The sequence below is a fragment of the Poecilia formosa genome, unplaced genomic scaffold (assembly GCF_000485575.1).
Source record: "Poecilia formosa unplaced genomic scaffold, Poecilia_formosa-5.1.2 Scaffold105, whole genome shotgun sequence".
Taxonomy (NCBI): Eukaryota; Metazoa; Chordata; class Actinopteri; order Cyprinodontiformes; family Poeciliidae; genus Poecilia; species Poecilia formosa.
The window spans coordinates 1,931,676-1,950,278 of record NW_006800044.1 but is presented as its reverse complement, the minus strand read 5'-3'; the positions used below and the strand labels follow the sequence as shown (position 1 = coordinate 1,950,278).

Below are 18,603 nucleotides of genomic sequence, written 5' to 3'. Positions count from 1 at the left end.
CGTTTTTATTTTCTTGCTCTGTACCTAAACATCCGGCTCAGGTGACGTCAACACGCACCTGTGGGTGGGTCCCCTGCTGCGGTATTAGCTGTAGCCGCAGGTGATAGTCAAGCACTGGGAGACGCTCGGCAGCTCCGGGGACTCGCTTTTTCTCTTTTTGACCAGAAGAGACTGTTTGGATGTGCTGGGTGATCTCGTTCGGTGGCGGCGCCGGACTCCGGGCTTCGACTTTACCGAGTTTCTCCCTTGTTGGATGAAACAGAAACTCACCTGGAAGTCCCCGGTCCTGTCGACACTCCGTCCCAGTTTGAGGCGCTAGCAGCAGGAGCTGCGTCGGTGTGAGACTTCCGCGGTTCGCTCGCCAGCGAGCACAACCACAACTGTTTCTGCTTATGCGGTAAGTGGAAGCTTTGCAAGTGAAATGTGGAGCAGTTATGTTGAAACGGGGTTTGGCACTGATTGCACAGGTATTCTGGACCTAAAGGGAACACCCCCAAAAACGTCTGTGAAGGCAGCAATCAGCGCACCCTGTTGTTGTATTCATATAGGTTTTTTTTTAACTGCTTAATTTACCAGATCTCTGAGAGCTTAGTGCTTTAAACTCTGGAGTTTTATTCTTCAGATAAAATAACTATGAAGTGCAAAACAGTGGAAGAAGCATGCAAACAAGTGCTGAGCTAATAAAAATAGATAATATTTATTAGACAACCAGAATGAAATGTAGAACTAGGGGATCTAAATAGATGCATCTCTCCTATATAAATAATTTAAAATACACACATAAACACGACTGTGTACTTAAACATTTCAACAAATAAACCATTCATTTTTATTTGTAATAAAAAATAGTTATATAATATGCAATGCACTATGAACAAGTGTAAAAGTAAAAGGAGACTTTAGTTATTAATTTAAAAGTACAGTAGCATCAAATAAAAACGTTTAATCAGATAAAAACAAAAATCTAATATGTAAAACACATATTTTTTACATATGTAAAAAACCACATTACAATAAACAGATAAAACACAAAATGTTCTCATTTTTCAATGAATCTGAAGAGTTGCAAAAGCACAAAACCAAAAATGCAATACAGTTAAAAAAGTAAAATATTAAAACTGACAGAACTAAAATCTAACGGACTGAATAACATGCTGCAGCTATCAAGACAAATATAGATGAAATAAAAGGACATTTTACATATAATGAAATCAAAAATATCAAATGTATTACATTAATTTGATCATGTTCATAGTACATTAAAATTGCAATCGAAAAATATAGAATATAAAAGACTAAACACAGGTACAAAGCAAACCAAAACAAGCAAAAACATAAAAATGTTAAAATCCAATAACATTCTTTAACCATAAAAACATATAAATAGAACAATACACTGTTTATTCATGATGAAATCAAAGTTGATTGTATTCAAATCAAAATGCAATGTTTAAATAAATAAACTTCTTCGGTTTCGTAGAGTATCAACACATTTAGTATTTCTGTTTGATCATTGCACAAATATATAATGAGATTCAAGTTCTGCCCTAAAGGTTCCTTCTCTGCAGGCCTGTTTCAGTTATTTAAAGGAGTAATGTCCACTAACTCGCCTGGCTCCCTCTTCCTCTGCAGGTCCCGGGCCTTTTGAGCCATGCCTGGCCACAGCTCAGGGGCTCCCCAGACGTCCCGCCACTCAAAGCACCGCTCCTCCCAGGGCAACCACAAACCAAGTCGAACTATATACAGGGAGAGCACGGGCTTACCTGACCTCAGGGAGCTTCATGGGGAACATTTCCGCGAGCACCACAACAACCACCCTCGGCATACGGAGAGCAAGAACGGCCCCAGTAGAAGATACCCGCGAAACGGCACGGCCCGGGCCTCAGAGACTATAGGATTTATTCCAGGGTCGGCTGACAGCGCGCCGGCCAGCAGGCCCTCATGTGGCTCCTGCCCCTCTATGGGCTGGAGCAGCTGCAAGGCCCTGCTCTGCCGTATGCTCAACTGTGGCTGTTGTGGCAGCCGAGAGCCCTCTCTGCCCATTAACGAGAGCTCAACAGACCACCCAACCAAATCAGGCGGTGAGCCTTCCAACGGCATGGCTCTGACCAACTCAACCTGCGTTGTCTCCATGGAGCCCGGCAAGACCACCAAGTCTGCCAGGGTACCCACCAGCGAAAGTTTCCGTTACCAAGACGTCCGTTTTAGAGGCGAGATTGTAAATTATCCAGTGAATCCCTCCAAACGGACCCGTCCACCCGCAAAAGGGGAAAGCCAGAGACCGATCAGCAACACCAGCCTCTTGTCCAACGACTGCTACGACTTGGACGACCCGTGCGACAGCACAGACGTTGACTCTCTTATCACCAAGAAGCTCTTGGAGCTGTACGCCTTCCATCAGATCGAAGAGCTCGCCAAGTGTACGTCCGATTCCTCCTTCTTCCGCAAGACAAACGAGATAAGCGACCTCATCTACAACATTGCCCAGAACTACAACCTGGAGGAGCAGGAGGCCGAGTGCAAGCTGGTGCACGGGGTCATCCGCATCAGCACGAGGAAGGCCAAGAAGAAGGCCAGCCACCCGTCAACGGGACAGCGTGCCAACGGCAGGAACGACGGGACTCTGCCCGATAGTGGCAACGAGACCATGACCCAAACCTTCATGAGCAGTGATTGTAAGGAAATCGCAACGCATGTTTTTGTTGCTGTTTTATAAAAATATGCTGCAAAGATTTATGATTCATTTAGGTATTTTGGAGCCCGGAGGTTGCAGAATACCAAATATTGGAAACATCTGACCTGTCGTCTCCCGGTGACTCATAGCCTGTTGGAACTTTGCAGCCTTTGTTTAGCTCAGAGTTGTAAGCCTCAACACACTAGGCATTTTGCAGGCAATGGCCTATTAACAATCAGATAATCTGGGGCAAGTTGAAACATGTACGCATGTTTTACCCAAAACACTGAAGTAGCAGATGACCAGATTATTTCTACGTCTTAAACCCATAGCAACACTGGTGCTTGTCTTCATGGTGTCCATCTGGTTTCCCTTCGCAGTTCCAGAGGTGAAGGTGTCTGAGCAAACGCCGTCAGACGAGCTGGCGAGGAAAATGAGACCATACGGCTCAAGAAGTGAGTACATTTGGGGAATTTTCCACCGGCGCACAGACACTTGTGTGACTTTTTTTTTTTTCCTGTTTGTTTTTGGTGGGGGTGTTAAAAATTAAGAACTAAGAACTTCAGAATTAAAGCCATCAGGATCTAAAGTTATTCACTTACAGTTTTCAACTGTCCTGATCTCAGAGGGATAATTTCCCCCGGTCTGTGTGACCCATTGTGGCCACTGCAGCTGTAGGCATCTTCTCAACTTCTCCCTCCTTTCTTTTTTTCTTTTTCCAGTAACACACCTCACCTTACATAGCAAAGTGCTGCATTCCTGCCCTTTTCTTCACATATTACAATTCTCGGCTGCTACTGAACGCCTACCTCGTCTGCCTCGTTCTTTTTTTCCCCCCCTCCAGCTCTGCAGTCATGCTACACAATCTGCTTAAGCAGCAGATTAAGCCACATTAAATGCATGTCCCCTGATTTATTATGTCATTTTAGCAAACAACTCAGGTTACAAATGGATTACAGTGCAACAGGCCCTCCTCCCCCCCCCTCCCTCCTCGCTCTTATGTGAAGAGGTTGCTAAAGGGACTGGGTGTCCTGTTACATGTCTTTGAATGAGGGTACAGCACATTGTGTTTCCATAACTATCACAGTGAGGCCTGGGAATGGATCAGCAGCTTGGGTTAAACTCGGTGCCCCTTAACCCTTTGATACTAATATACAGTGGCTGCTGAAGTGTTCATAACTTTTGAACATGTACGTTTTGTCACAACCACAAACCTCAGTGGGTTATATGTGAGGAAAGTGGTCCATGGGAACGTCATGCTGTTGGGATGCAGGGAAGCTAAATAGATGCAGCTAAATGTAAATCCAATCTTCTAAATTTATAATCTGGTCAAGAGTAGCATTAAGAAGAGGAGTGGGTCAGGTGGAGGACAGATTTCACAAATCTGGCCTTTATGCGAGAGTGTCCTGGATAAATAATTAGTTTGAAGGAAACAACACTTAAAAAGTCCCATTTATGGTTTGCCACATGCCTCGTGGAATGATGTTGTCAAATGACGCCATTTTTTTTGTTCGGTTTAGATAAAGCTTTTATTCTGGCAGTGTTTGAGACGGTAGTGAGCTGATTTAGTAATAAATTGTAAATAGATTCAGGGTTCAGTTATGACACTTAGGGTTGTTTGGCTGTGTACTGATTCAGTGACTTTATTAAACGATGACAAAGTGGGGGCATAAAAATATAAAGTTATGTGTGATCAGCACAGATAATATAGATGTTATAGAAGCCCACCATCTGCGTTCGGAGGCTTATGTAGATGTTGAGGAATGGTGGCCTAAGAATGGAGCCTTCAGGAGCCCGGATTTGTTATTGATTTTTGATTATCTAATGACACAAAGCCATTAGGTAAAATAAGATCTGAGCCAGTTTAGGACAATCTGACCGACTTTCCAATCGATCAATCTGTTTCCTATGATCGGATGTGTCAACTTCTATAATGAGAAGCTTATCATTCAAAAACGTTTTATCAGTGTGATGTCAGTGCTGTGGTGATCCAGATGGAGCTTTTTTTTTTTTTTTTAAAAAAGAAAGATGTTTGATCGCTGACATTTGCAGCCTCTGTTTATAACTCTCCATCTGAAGACAAGTATTTAATATTTATAACATTTGAGTCTCTTCAGAGCGTAAGGACAAATGTTTTGGTTTTAACTTGTGTGGAATTAATGTACAAAGTCTTTGCAGAATCTGATTAAAAGTTTGAGGTGAAAAGTTGTGACACGGTGGTGAGCCTGTCAACAATAGTAAATAATGTCTGGGTCAGAGCAGCCAGAGCTGCAGTGGAAGAGTTTGGATCAGATTCAATAAATCAATAAATAAATCAATAAATCGAATAATCTTTTCCAGCGTCCCATCTGATATGTATATATTTTTTAAACCAAAATGTTATCTATAGTGGGCTAAGAGAAGCAACTTTGTTGCCCATCGCTGTTGTTTGCTGATGTCACTTGGGCGTCAGATTTATGGGCGTACGAGAAACACGGCCATGCAAAGGTTCCGCTTGAAACTTTTGCAATTAAAAAAAAAAAATTCCATTAATTACGTTAACATTTTTAACACGTTAAAAACTGTCGTTAATCAATCAAAATTAACACGTTAAAGTCCTGGCAATAGTTTAGATCAAAGCACATTTGCTGGCCTAGCCAAAGTCCAAAATGAAATCGAAGCGAGAATTCATGGCAAAACTTAATTTGCTCTTCGTCCAGTCTGATGGAGCTTGGACTGTTTTAAAAAGACAATCAAAAATCTCAGTCTCTGGAGGCAGAACACAGAATAATAATGTCTGTGGTTGTACAACTTTGTGGAGTTGAATACTATTGGTTTTTATATGTGGGGTTGTTTTCGAACAAAGTGTCAATTCCCCTCTGCTTCCCAGCTTTGCTCTACTCTGTTAGTCTGTCGCATAAAATCAGAATACAATAAGTTGATATTTGTGGTTTGAAAACGAGTGGAAAAGTTCAGGAAATCCACTTTGTGCATCTATTCATCTGTATTAATTTCTTTCTTCCCCCCTACTTTCTCTTCCAGCATATTCCTCCAGCACTTCCTCAGCCTACTCTCCCTACCAGCACGACACCGGGACAAACTCCTCAGGAGCCCCTCTGCTGATTTGAAAAGCTACGCAGAGAATCACATGTCTATACGTTGACAAATCATGTAGCTTCCTTTCATTTATACTGTTACTGAGCAGAGCACCTTTATCCGACATGGGTATAGTTCTCCTTTCATTGGTCAAAATGATTTTTTTTTATCTTTCCTTTAAAAACGACCAACAGAGGAGATTTTTTATTATTATTATTATTATTTTGTCATTTTCTCATGGCAGAGGGATGTAAGTGTTTTTCTTTTGTTGTTTTTTTTTTTATCAATGCAGTGTTTTAGGTTTAGACAGTAAAGGCTCAGCAGTGAGGAGACCAGAGCATCGAGGCTCACGTCAGGACAGAACCGTCCTCAGTCTTGTCTTTGTTTTTGTTTGTACGAGCTGTCTTATTCTGCATGTACAGCTTAATGTCTCCTACCATTTCGCTCCACTGCTGAGGGACACTTTGGTCTGTTTCACCCGCAGACTGTATTGCTGAAAGCCATATTTTGATGTACATATTAAGTCAATGTTTCTCTGTAACCGTTTGGATTTGTTGTTTGTTTTTTTTATTCATGTTTTGAACAAAATAAAAATTTCCGTCGTTGTTTTTAAAGCCTTTTGTTTTTACTAAACGTGTTGCTGATACGCAACACAGGCTGCCTTTCTATTTGTCAGCGACGCAGCAGAAAATATAGATCAAACCGAAATCTGCTCGCAACAACTTCCTCGGCTCCAACGTTTCTTTTCCTGCGTCGACAAATGTTTCTGTAAAGTTTTCTCCCTGGCCCACTTTTTCTTCATCTCTGGGATTGTTGTCAGGCTCGCCTCCCCGAGGTCAGCGTTGCAGCAGGCAGGGTTTTTCCGCCCTCAGCAAAAGACGGAACTCGTTTGGCTGGTTCTGACTCAAGGGAAATAAAATCCAGGGGTTTGTCTTTGTCATTTATTGCAAAATGAAGACGGAGCACGGAAAACCAACCCGATTTCAGGAATCCGTCACGATTCTGTTTGGTGTCGAACAAGTACTTTTTTTCTTCTTTTTTTTCGCTCTGGAAATTTTAGATTCTGGTGTTCTTTTACGACCGAGGCCAAAACAACAAAAAAAATATATCTAAGGCTAAATCTGTTAGCTGCTGGTATTTACGACCATTTTGCGTCTTGTGTTGTAAAACAGGACATCTGTCAGACTGCATAATAAAATTGCTCCTGAACATTCTTTTGATTTCCTTTGGAAGCAGATGAGAAGAGTTTTTGGTTGAGTCACGTAGAAGCAATGCTTGCTCCACAAAACGTACACAACATGTAATTATCTCAATTTTCTGTGCCTGAATTCAAGCTTTTCAGGCTTTTTTTTTTTTTTTTTTTCTCCCCCCTTTTGTTTGTGTTGCAGTTTTCCTGCATAACCCCATTTCCTCTGGCTCACTGCCCCCGCCGGCACATTCCTGTTTTACCTGCACAGGTTGTCATGTAAAGACACACAGTTTCACAACCTGCATACCAAACAATGAGATGAGTAAGGACTAAGTAGGCCTGTTCCTTATAAATCACAGCATTCACACTGTTGGGATTGTTTTACGACGGTGATTTCCTGTTGACTGTAACATGTTGCTCTTTACTTTCGTGGGTTAAATCGAGAAGAGGAAAAAAAAAAGATTGACATTGTTCAGAAGGAGAGTAAATTAAAGAGCGACTTTCAGGAAACTACTTGCTGGGACAAAAAAAAAAAAAAAAAAAAGATTCCATCATTTTCCATGAGAGGGAGACACAGGACCATTGTTAAAGTTCCTACAATAACCACATGCATTATTGTGAAGTGGAAGGAAAATAGTAGGAGGTTTTCAATATTATTTAGCAAATTAAATCTGAAAAGTGCACTTTGCATTCAGCCCCCATTTGATATAATACCCTTAAATATACAAATTTGGCAAGAAGAAAACCATAACTAGCTCCATTTGTTTTTGCTTTTTTTTGTTTGTTTTTTTGTTCTTTATCACAAGCCATGCAGGGGACACAGCAGACACAGAAGAAGCAGGTTTGGATGGCAGAGGTCAAAATATTTGTGGTAAACTAAAGCAACACACTGACCTGAACGCACCCAACCACAGAAAGCATGTTACTGAGGCTGCAAAAGACTCACAACTGGGGCAGAGGTTCGCCCTCGAGTCAGGTGATGATCCTAAACACTCGGCTGCGATAGAATGGTTTATATCACAGCATATTCATGTGTTAGACTGGTGCTGTCAAGGTCTAGACCTAAGTCCAGTTAAGAATATGTTGCAAGACTTTAAAAAAGTGACATGATGTTCACAGATTTGAACTTTTTTGAAACTTTTGAGCTGTTCTGCAGAGAAGAGTGCAGGAAACATTCAGTCTAGTGCAAATCTTGGAGTTTTGTCACCTCAAACGGATTTCCAGATGTTTTGAAAGGATGCACAAATTCATGTCACGGTTTTTGTGGGGGTTTTTTGTATGAGCAACTAAAGTGAATGACCACATATTATTTTCCTTCCTCTTCATAATTATGCACTTCTTTGTGTTGTTTTGTCACACTGAAATTTATGGTTACAGCATGTGGTTTCAAGTGGGGTGATTCATTTTGCAGGGTGATGCGTACGCTTTCAGTCTGAGATGACAGCACTGTTTTCCTAATCTTTCATCATTTCATATTTGTAATATCTTTATGAGGTGACGCCTGTTCAACAGGCTGAAGCACGATATTTGCCCTGAATCTTACAGTTTAAATCCGTTTACTATTTTTCCAGATGGCCTAAAGAAGCTAACAAAGCGGTGTGAAAACGTTCAGATTCGTGCTTTTGGACACACTTGGAAGAATTTTAAAACGTTTTTGTTGTGCAATAGTTGAGCTCAACATGTCAGGAATGATGGATCAGAGAGTGAAGGGGTGAGGGTGTCATGGCAACCAGTGAGCCGTCACTAGTGAATTCATGTACAAAAATATATTTATTTCAAGTCTTCATTTGAAGCAAACGACATTTATATACAACGAAGCAACAGAAAAGGTCAAGTATACTGTGGAAAGACGACGCTTTCTTTTTAGTGGAGGATTTCTGCTTAATCTGGACTAAAGTGACCTCAGCTTCTTGAAAAATGGAAGCAAATCCTAATCCCGTGTAGAAAAAAATAACAGTTTCTCTTGCCGATTTTTGGGGGTGGTTTGCAGCATTTAAGCGGTGTAATAATAATAATAATAATAATAATAATAATAACAATAATAAAAATAAAGAAAAACAACAAACAGGATTGGAGGACCGCTACGGATTTCTGCAGAAGAGCATGTCGACCAGCAGCTCCAGCAGGTTGGCCTGACCAATCACAGGCCGGAAGAAGAGCTCGGCGATGAGGCTGGGTGTGATGCCCTGCAGCATGGAGGCTGTGAGGAGGATCCGAGCGAAGCGCTCCTGGTGGCCCGGATGTAGGAGCTGGACCACCTCGCTCAGGGCGTGCTGAGCTTCCTGCTGCAGCCCCTCTACAAACAGGCCTGCCTGTAACTCTGGCACATCTGTTGTTAAAATAAAAGGGAATGTTTTTTTAGGAATCGTGTACTTTTTTTATTTTTTATTTTTTTGCATATTTGGAAGTCACTAACTCCAGCGAGTGCCTACCTGGGTTAAATATCGTGGTGCCTTTCAGATATGCGTACTCCTTCGGGCTCAAGTCCAAGCTCCAAAACTTTTTCAGACAACACCTCAGCTTGCTGACGCCCGCCATGGTGGGCTGCTCCCTCTCCGTCTCGGGGCTCTCCTGGCGGTTCAGGAGGATCTTTTTCAGCATGCTGTCGGCCGGAACGTCCGTCACGTCGAAGTCCACATGCTCCTGGGCCAGACCCAGAATGAAGAGCGGCGCCCAGCAGCTTCTCAGAAGGGCGTACTGGTCACCCGGCGGCAGCTGCTTGAAGGCCGGTAAGTTTCTCATGAAGTGCACGGTTTTGACCAGGACCGCGGAGGCCTCCTTGCAGACCTCCGAGGGTCTGACCAAGCACACTGTCCTTCGCACCTCGCAGTTGCACCTGTGAGGAGCCGAGCTGTGGTGGAAGGTGTCTTGGCTCGGCCCGCCTTTATCCATTTGGCTCAAGATGTTGTAGAGGATGGGATTCAAAAGCCTGTCGCCGCCGTTCGAGCAGTCACACCTGCTGTCCATCGTTTCTGACCAGGATGTGCGGTCTCTTCAGTCTGCTCTTTCTCTCTCTCTCTCTCTGCCTGAGCTGTTGGGTGTTACTGCTTCCTCCTGTCTGCCTTTACTTATAAAGCCACCCCGCCGCCTCCCGCCTCCTTGTTGGACCTTGAAATGTCAATACACTCGATGTGAAAAACAACCATGTGCTCTGCCAGGTGACTGCTAGAACAACCCTGGGAAGCAGATAAGCTTTTCTCAATGAAAAGTAGCTGCTGGAGTAACACATGGACATCGTGAGGGATTGGCCTTATCTGAAAGCCGGTGTCTTAACCCAGGCAGTACCAAGCTACCAAGGACTGCAGAGGTAATCAGCCTCCCACTGTGTCACTGCACCAGCCACCTAACACCTGTGGGGCTGGAAGGAGGCCAGAGCACCAAAGAAAAAAAACAACAAAAAAAAGGGGGCCAGTGACCTTTACATTATGTCCTCATCAGGTGCCCTTTTATCTAAATAAACATTTCATCTGGAAGCAACCGGGGGATTTTTTAGACCTGTTTTGAGAAAGGTGGAAATCAGGAGTTGTTGCAGCGTCCAGTGGAAACGCCGTCAAGTCGAGTCAAATCTGAGCAGGCGTTAAACGTTTCCACAGCTTTAAGAGACAGCAAAGTGGCTAAAAAAGAAACACCTGCTAGAGAAGCAGAAATAGGTCGAAAAAATGGGAGAAAAAGAAACTGTTTTAACTGATTCCTTTCCCTCTTAAGGACGTAACTTCAAATAATAAGAGAGAGCTTGTTAACATGCCAAATGAGATGAAATTGTCCAGTAGTTGTTGAGGTATGTCAATGTAAAATTAAGAGATGCTCACCAGCCACCACATCCGTTTGTCAGCTGTGGGTTTGACTCTTGGCCCTGGTCATTTTCTTTTCTTTCGCCTCTCTTCTTTTTCTTGATACTGCGCAGTGTAACAGCAGTGACACACAGAGCCAAAGGCAAATACAACTGACTAATAGTTGCCATTATTAAGAACTGAAGGAAGAGTCCAATGGTGGCAGTAATTCAGAATATAATGCTAAAAACTCCAGATGATACTGTATTAAAAAAATGACATCAGACAAAACTTTGACTGTTCCAAGTCAGTCACGATTCTTCAAATTATTCTCTTTCCTAATTGACTGATTTACGGGTCAAACACTTTATGTTTCGCTGGTATTATGCTGGAATTACGCTCCCCTCCACCACATGGCATGTTCTTTAGTGATTTTGCAAAATGCATGGCTTTTCATGTTGCTTTTAGAGTGCTGGCCTCTTCCTCTCTGGGTGGCATTTCAGCCCATGTTGGTACAGGTAGATATAGAGTCATTCTCTCATCCGCTTCACAAGATATTTTGCTTGTATTTTGGGTTTGATCTACAAATTTCACGCACACAAAACCCCCCGCATATTTCTGGGTTTTAAAGTTCCCGCCTCTTTCCTGAACAGCATGAAGAAGAACCGCTGAACAGATGAAGCCTTCAGGCTTCTGTAAGTTTCACCTGTAATGAACCAGATTTCTGGAGGTCCACAGATTTCTTTCCTAAAATCTAGGCTTTTTGATTATTCATCGATTTCTCAAAAGGAAACAGTGAGTTTCAAGTGTTGCCTTAAGGAACAAAAACAGGTGTGCCTTGGTTTAACTCTGCTGTGAATTAACCTGCACAGTAAAAATGCCAGTGTTGAATTAACACCCAAAATTGTCTATATGTGTCCAAGTCAGCAGGTGTTAAAGTAACACTTTTGAAAGTGTTAAAAGATTGACACCCATTTTTTTGCTAAATTAACATTGGTATATAATACTGAAATGGGTTTAAGAAAAGTTAAACTTTCCATTTCTGTGTATTGTTTTGAATATTTTCCACTGGATTTGATTGATATTGACACTTTGTGGGTCAATTATTTACTTTTTTAACACCACATTATGTTTTTTGATCAACACTACACTGGTGTTACTTTTAATATGTATTTTAACACCAGGACCGTTGTAAATGTTAATGTGACACTCTGTATTGTTGAATTTAACACCAGCTGACTTGGGCACATATTGACACTTTTGGGTGTTAATTCAACACTGGCATTTTTACTGTGTGTCAGAAACTTTAAAGCGGTGACGTCATCGTAGCGTTCCCATGTAAGGCTTAGTAATCCTGGTAAACGCAAACTCATAAATTTAAGGTTGCGCTGTGGTGACGCAGGGGTTAAGCACAACCCACATATGGAGGCCTTAGTCCTTGAGGCGGCTGTCGCAGGTTCGATTCCCAGCCTGGTGACTTTTGCTGCATGTCTTCCCCCTCACTCCTTACCCACTTTCTTGTCAATTCAATATCAAATAAAGGCCACCAGAGCCACTAAAACCTTAAAAAAAAAAAACGTGTAAATTTAAAGAATGTAATAAAAAAGGTATTTTTGAAGTTTTCAACAACCTGATCAAACATCACTGACCCTTGGTATTGCTATGTAATAATGTCAGTGGGTCGTGTCAATGATGTTGGCTCCCACTGGGTGAATAGGTTTGTTGACTTTAGATAATGTTAGTCTTTTACCTGCTAAGTGGTGAGTAGAAGCTGGTGTTAGGCTATGTTCACATTTTCACATCGACCAATGACAACTTTGTAATTAGACATTGTTTAGCAGCTTTTAATTTTTATTTTACATTTGGATATTTTTAATCCAAATGCAGAATTAGCTAAATATAAAAAATAATTATAAAATCAGGTATCATTATGATTCTTATGTGTTTGGACATTTAGTTTCAAGCAGAGTCAGCAAAGTTCAAGGCTTTGCTGACCTTGAACTTAATGAAACAACGTGTTTCTTATTCTATCACACTATTTCCTTCCACTTTGCATTTATGTGCTTGCATACGGTTCTATGCAAACGTCCAATTACTTCATCAAACCCTCTTTCGGCTGAAAAGTCGTTCATTTTCCTCGTCATTTAGGCCTTAATAAAACCATAACAGAAATTTTGTGTGGGAATGTGTGTGACTGGTCTTAGGTAATTATCTAATTTTCACAAACGACATCCTGGGGGTTATCATTGTCGTTGTACATGTGTGAATAAGCTAAATAAATAAACTTTTCAACGTCGTTCTGATTTAAAAGAAGGGTGTTGGTTGTACGTAACGTGGATGTTGTTATTCTAAAATAATCAAAACTGATAAATAAAAAAATGAGATCATGGAATTTCAATTTATGGTTTCTGTGACAGGTGATGCAGTGTTCCACAATCCTAATTTATTATCCTGCCTGTGCCTGGCACCGAGGGGCGAATACGATAAGCAAATGACTTTATTACGATCTCACATAAACAAAATGGTAAAAGTTGCGTGTTTTTTTTTTTTTTCCTCTCGGTTTGGACATTTAGCTCCTCGGTCGCTACACATGAAAAATATTTATGACTTGGTTAAATGACACAAAAAATTTTTTTTTTTATTTTTTATTTTTTTACATTTGCTCAGAGTGTTACCCAGAAGCTTTAAAGTGTTGCAGAGGGGAAGTTCCAGGAGAAGAGGTAAACCCTGGAGCAGCGAAGTCAAGGTCAGTCATGTAGTGTAAAACCGCAATAAAGAGATTAGACGCCAGACACAACTGGCAGCACCAGTCACCCAGTGTTTGCCTTACTTCATTACTCTCTCCACTCATTCCTTGAAGGATTCCTCTAGAAAATATTTCACAACCTCATTCTTTTTGTAATCTCATTTTAACACACTGTAACCCTCTATGCCAGAAATAATCACCCATGTGCGAAGGAAAACAAGAAAACACATCATAATCAGGAGGAATGTAAGCATTTTTTTTTTTTTTTTACAGGGTGACCTGTAATGCACCCCCGGCAGCTCTTAGGCTCCGTGGAGCATGATGACAGTTGTAAATGGCTGCGATAAGGCGTGTGTTTATAGAGGTTAGGAGCAGGCAGAGACGGGCACGGAGGACAGACACTTATCTCAGCCTGGACAGTAAAAATAAAATGTCCTTCAGTCTATAAGTGGAATGTTCTGGGAGGGAGGAAGCGCCGCCTCATCAGGTTGGACGTGATGTAATGCCTGTCTTCCACAGATGATCCAAATCTTCACATCTGTGGTCGTTTGAAATCAAAACAAACTTAAATAGGTCAGGAATTGAAACTGTTGCAACTCAATTCCACATTCATGGATTCTTTCTTTTGCATATTTAAATATTTTAAACATATAAACTCCCGGTAACTCAGCTTGCTCTTCTTCTAAAACTTTCCCCCCTGAGACCTGACTTGTGTTAACTTTACTTCCTCCAGTTATTTTTCCCACTGGGTCGGTGGACTCCCGGCTCTGTTGTGTGCACGACGAAGAGGAACATGACTCCACGCTTCACCTCACGGCAAATACGGCCGATTCCAGGCTCTGTTTGGACAAGGTCATCAACACCAAGATCAGGCTGTGATTGTTGAACAAATGTTCTCAGAAATTAAAGCCGCATTTATACTCGTATTGCTCTGTCAGGTTTATGATCCACTTCTAAGCAAGGTTGTGTCACACTGCTTTGAACTTTCAGTGACCCGATGTGGGCGAGCGATGAGCTCATCGGTGGTGACTTGACAAAAAAACAACCAAGTCAGTTTTATCCACCTTTTACCTATGGGGGTAATGCGATAGTTAAAACAATACAAGAGTGAGTTTTTTTTTACATGCTAGGACATACTGATATGTAAACCATACTCAGAAATCCAAATAAAATAAATACTAAAAGGAGCTAAAGAAAATACCTTTTAGAATTTTTTGCAAAATGTAATAAAAAAAGAAAGCCTTCTTATAGTGAGAAATAAGCTAGGATACCCTCACATATTGTCACACGGGTGGATCATGTCAGGTCCATATGATGAGAACATCGTTGCACAGCATTTGAAGGAGGTTTTATTTAGCAACCTGTACCATGTGAGCAAACTTGGAAATGTCTAACAGACTGTCAGGATTAAGAAATCGCACAAACATAATCTTTACAACAGCATGAATTAGGCTAAAAGCATAAAAAAGCAACATATTATTCCCTTATAAGGAATCCATTGACATCTATCAGTCTGGAAAGTTCTACACAGCCATTTCCATGGAAACCAATATCCGCCTTCCGGCAGGAAAGAAGCCTGAAACATGCAATGGAGATGCTATAGATTATATTAGAACATATTGCAATAAATTCATATGTTGCAATGGCCCAGTCAAAGTCCGCCTGAAAACGAAGGCCCACGGATGACAGAACAATAAGTCGTTCGAGTGGTCTCAACAGTTTTACAAGGCACTAAATACATACACGAGTACAAAATCTTAGTGAGTAAGTCCAAAACTCAGAAGGCTGTCCTATATCCTGGTAAAGTGAGATAACAACTGAGAATGTACAGTAGACCTAATCTGAGACGAAGTGTACTACAGATAGCACTGCAGTGTTTACTGAACACCAGAAGGTATAATGAGCAATGAGGAGTAGGTTGGGCAGAAAGCAGACAGAGAGAAGTAGATAGGCTGGAATCAGTTCCTAAGTTTGTAAACACCATGTTATATGAGAAAACTTGGAATTTATGATTAAATACAGGAAACAATCTTCATAGAAATAAAGAAAAAAGTTAGAAAGCTAGACAATTTGGAATTACTTAAAAATCTGATGCAATTTGAGCTTTTGAAAGCTCCTTTTCTGCCAAGATACTTCGTTATGAAGACTTTTACACAAAGCTTCATGTTTAAAATGGACAGATGTGAATTCTGTATAACTAGGAAAACGGGAAAGCTGTGGCTTCGACATGTTGCTTAAAAAAAAAAACCTTGTCAGAAGAAAAGATTGTTTAGCATGCAACCAAAAATAAGGCAAAATATCATTAGCCATTTATAATTTGATTTAAAATGTAGCAAATGCAATGACTACACAGGTCTCATAAACACGTTTATTCTTAAATTTATGGAGTTTACATTCCTTTATTGGCAAAAGTAATGATAAACATTGTTTTAAGAAGTACAGAAGTTATTAAGATTTTAAAGCTTTTATCCATTAATTTTTTTCACCAATAAAATTTTGTCTCTGGAAACCTTGTGTGTCATATTTATTATACTTTTATACTTAAGGAATCAGTGAATACTAGAAATGTTCAATGTGGTCAACAAAAAACTTAAATATCAATAATATTTCAATGTCCAGGTTATTCTTTTAGATAATTTTTGCTTTGTCTAGATGTTAATTAAACGTAAGATTACAAAACCACTTTGGTTTAGGATTAAAATAAAAATATAAAAAAATTTACTTTTCATTTAGAAGAAGAATATCAGGAGGAGTTTAAACTTTTTCACTGGTCGTTAAGGTGAAATTATAGAAACACGAATAACAAAACATATTTCTTATCATTAGTAGGATCCTCTCATAACCAGAATGACCATGACTTCGGCTGAATAATCTGGGGTAAATGATGTCAGGGTTCAGACTACTGAGTTTAGTTTTACTGCCCATTACTAACAAAATATAATGATAAAGTCTGAGTTGAAGGCCACAGCTGGAGTTAGCCTCTGGGTTAGTGAACTTTGACTGACCACATTTCTTTAATGTGAAACAGTAGGGGAAAAACACCTGTGAAAGATTGAAAACATCGCTATTAACCAGATAATTCTATGAGCCTTTCCAAAACTATATTTGACTATTGCAATAAGCGGAGCTCAGTGTCTGATCTTTAGCGTGAAGCTTATCTTAATATTAGCTTTGTGTAAAAAACAAAGTTCAATCTGCGTAAGTAGTTTCCACACGCTGGCAGTTCCAGGCACTCAATAAGCGATCATCAGTGAGCGTGAAGACCTCTTTGAAGGAGAAATGTAGAAGTTTGTACAAGAAGAAAAGACATCATGATTTCCCATATGAGTTTGTGTCAATTGGAGATTTTCCAAATAGGTTAAAATGCTTAAATTGGACCTCTGTTTTTTGATTACGGCAGACATTATATAAAAGGAAGACGTCTTAAAACCAATCTTCACAGAAATGGAAGTTCACCCCGAGATCAGACCATGATGTGCACAACTAAACTATGGATAGGATAAAACTAAATAAAGAATTAAATATTGAGAGACAAGTTATTTACTCCAAATAAAACCAAATCTGAAAAGTTCATTACATCACAGGCTGATTAAACTTAGCTTAGTCTGGATGCGTCTCCAGGAGAAAGTCTCTTTGCTCTAAAAAGAACCAAAAAAACCCTGACAATCCCGCAGTGAGACTAAAGTGCACAGAAACGCATTCAGAGGAAATCAAACTCAGTTCATCAGTTCAGCATGAACACCTCCTGCAGCCTGTCGCGCAGGTGGGGAATGAATGTACTTGTTTCACAGTCAGGTGACCAGGGCACCTCGCAGCCATCGTGCTGACCGTGAACTCGTCTGTGCTGAGGTACGACTGAATCGGTGGTGTTACATCATGTCCACCAGCTGAATCTTGACTAAAAATGGGTCAAACAGCAGGACAACAACCCGGAGCAGATCTGCAAAACCTCTGCAACAAGATGGTTAAAAAAAAAGCAAGGAGTTTAAAGTCCTAGCCTAAATAGAGATTTCAGCTTTTATAAATGTTTCTAAAGAAAAAAAAAAGTTTGCTTTCAGAGATTTATCAATTTAATTTTCAACATATTTTGATATTTTAGTACAATAATTCCACTTGTACCAGCTATGCAGTCATTGATATCACAAAAAGTGGTAAGAGATCCTGTGCTTTGTCACATTACAACCACAAACTTCAATATATTTTACTTGGGATTTTATGTGATATACTGACACAAAGCCACACCTACTATGAAAAGAGCAAGGAAAAGTATATGTAGCTTAAAAAAATGTTAAATATAAATAAAAATTTGAAAAAAGGGTTGTTCATTTGTACCAAACAACATTTGATCTAATACTTCTAAATGAAATCCAGTACAACCAGTCAACCTCACAAGTAGCCAAGAGGTCTATTGTAAATGTGGAGGAGCAGCAGAGATCTACAGCACAGGTGAGGGAATGTGTTGACAGGACAAATATTAGTTTTGCTTTCTGCAAAACTAATATTTTGTTTTGCAAAATATTAGTTTTGCAAAACAAAACGAGAAGAAAGTTTTTGTTGAAAGTAAATCATAGGAAGTCCAGCTTAAAGTAGCCACAGGCCATGTAGGAAACATTGCAAACATGTTAAAAACCATGATAAAACCATGACAAAAATTGGGACAAATCTGAAATTTCTGTTGTACATTTAAAAAGCTGTATATGGCAGAAACCTAACACTACATATCACTGTGAAGGCACCATCCCATTAAAGACATGCAGTGGTAGCAGCATCAATTTGTGGGGATACATACAGAAAAGCCAATAAGAGTTGATGGGAAGATGGGTAGAGCTAAATAGAATAGAATAGAATAGAATAGAATAGAATAGAATAGAATAGAATAGAATAGAATAGAAATAACCTTTCTTGTCTCTCAGTGGGAAATTTGGGTTTCTCCCAGTATGTTAGCGCTTGAACAATACATGAAAGGAGTTGCATCTTTCTGTAGACCAGTGAAACATGAAACATAGAGCTAAAGGTTAAGATCAAAACATTTCATGCTTTAGAGTTGTCCAGTCAAAGTCCAAATCTTAAGACGTGACAATACGTGATCCCAGATAGTTTTGATCCAAGTTGACTGAACTTCAACTGCTCAAGTTCAACTTTGATGTCC

General features: G+C 40.2%; 2 protein-coding genes and 1 long non-coding RNA gene across 3 annotated transcripts; 2 read left to right on the top strand and 1 right to left on the bottom strand.

Moving 5' to 3' along the window:
- Positions 1–29: 29 nt before the first annotated feature.
- On the top strand, positions 30–6,363 carry kdf1a (keratinocyte differentiation factor 1a). The gene is made up of 4 exons (XM_007559601.2): positions 30–397; positions 1,633–2,675; positions 3,055–3,129; positions 5,696–6,363. The coding sequence occupies exons 2-4, from the start codon at positions 1,652–1,654 to the stop codon at positions 5,779–5,781; spliced, it is 1,185 nt and encodes a 394-aa protein (XP_007559663.1). The 5' UTR covers positions 30–397; positions 1,633–1,651; the 3' UTR covers positions 5,782–6,363.
- Positions 6,364–8,689: 2,326 nt separating this feature from the next.
- Positions 8,690–10,168, bottom strand: nr0b2a (nuclear receptor subfamily 0, group B, member 2a). The gene is made up of 2 exons (XM_007559600.2): positions 9,371–10,168; positions 8,690–9,267 (listed from the first exon to the last, which is right to left on the bottom strand). Exons 1-2 carry the CDS (start codon positions 9,903–9,905, stop codon positions 9,020–9,022), a joined length of 783 nt encoding a protein of 260 aa, XP_007559662.1. The 5' UTR covers positions 9,906–10,168; the 3' UTR covers positions 8,690–9,019.
- Positions 9,584–14,380, top strand: LOC103143169 (uncharacterized). The gene is made up of 3 exons (XR_476763.1): positions 9,584–9,667; positions 13,376–13,454; positions 14,188–14,380. It is a non-coding gene; the product is annotated as an uncharacterized LOC103143169 (long non-coding RNA).
- Positions 14,381–18,603: the final 4,223 nt, after the last annotated feature.

Excerpts from the sequence above, each read along its gene's own strand:
- kdf1a (XM_007559601.2), top strand. The coding sequence starts at position 1,652 with ATGCCTGGCCACAGCTCAGGGGCTCCCCAGACGTCCCGCCACTCAAAG. Across the intron at positions 2,676-3,054 it reads AACCTTCATGAGCAGTGATT|TTCCAGAGGTGAAGGTGTCT; the intron begins GTAAGGAAATCG and ends TTCCCTTCGCAG. Across the intron at positions 3,130-5,695 it reads GAGACCATACGGCTCAAGAA|CATATTCCTCCAGCACTTCC; the intron begins GTGAGTACATTT and ends TTTCTCTTCCAG.
- nr0b2a (XM_007559600.2), bottom strand. The coding sequence starts at position 9,905 with ATGGACAGCAGGTGTGACTGCTCGAACGGCGGCGACAGGCTTTTGAAT. Across the intron at positions 9,268-9,370 it reads CACCACGATATTTAACCCAG|ATGTGCCAGAGTTACAGGCA; the intron begins GTAGGCACTCGC and ends TTTTAACAACAG.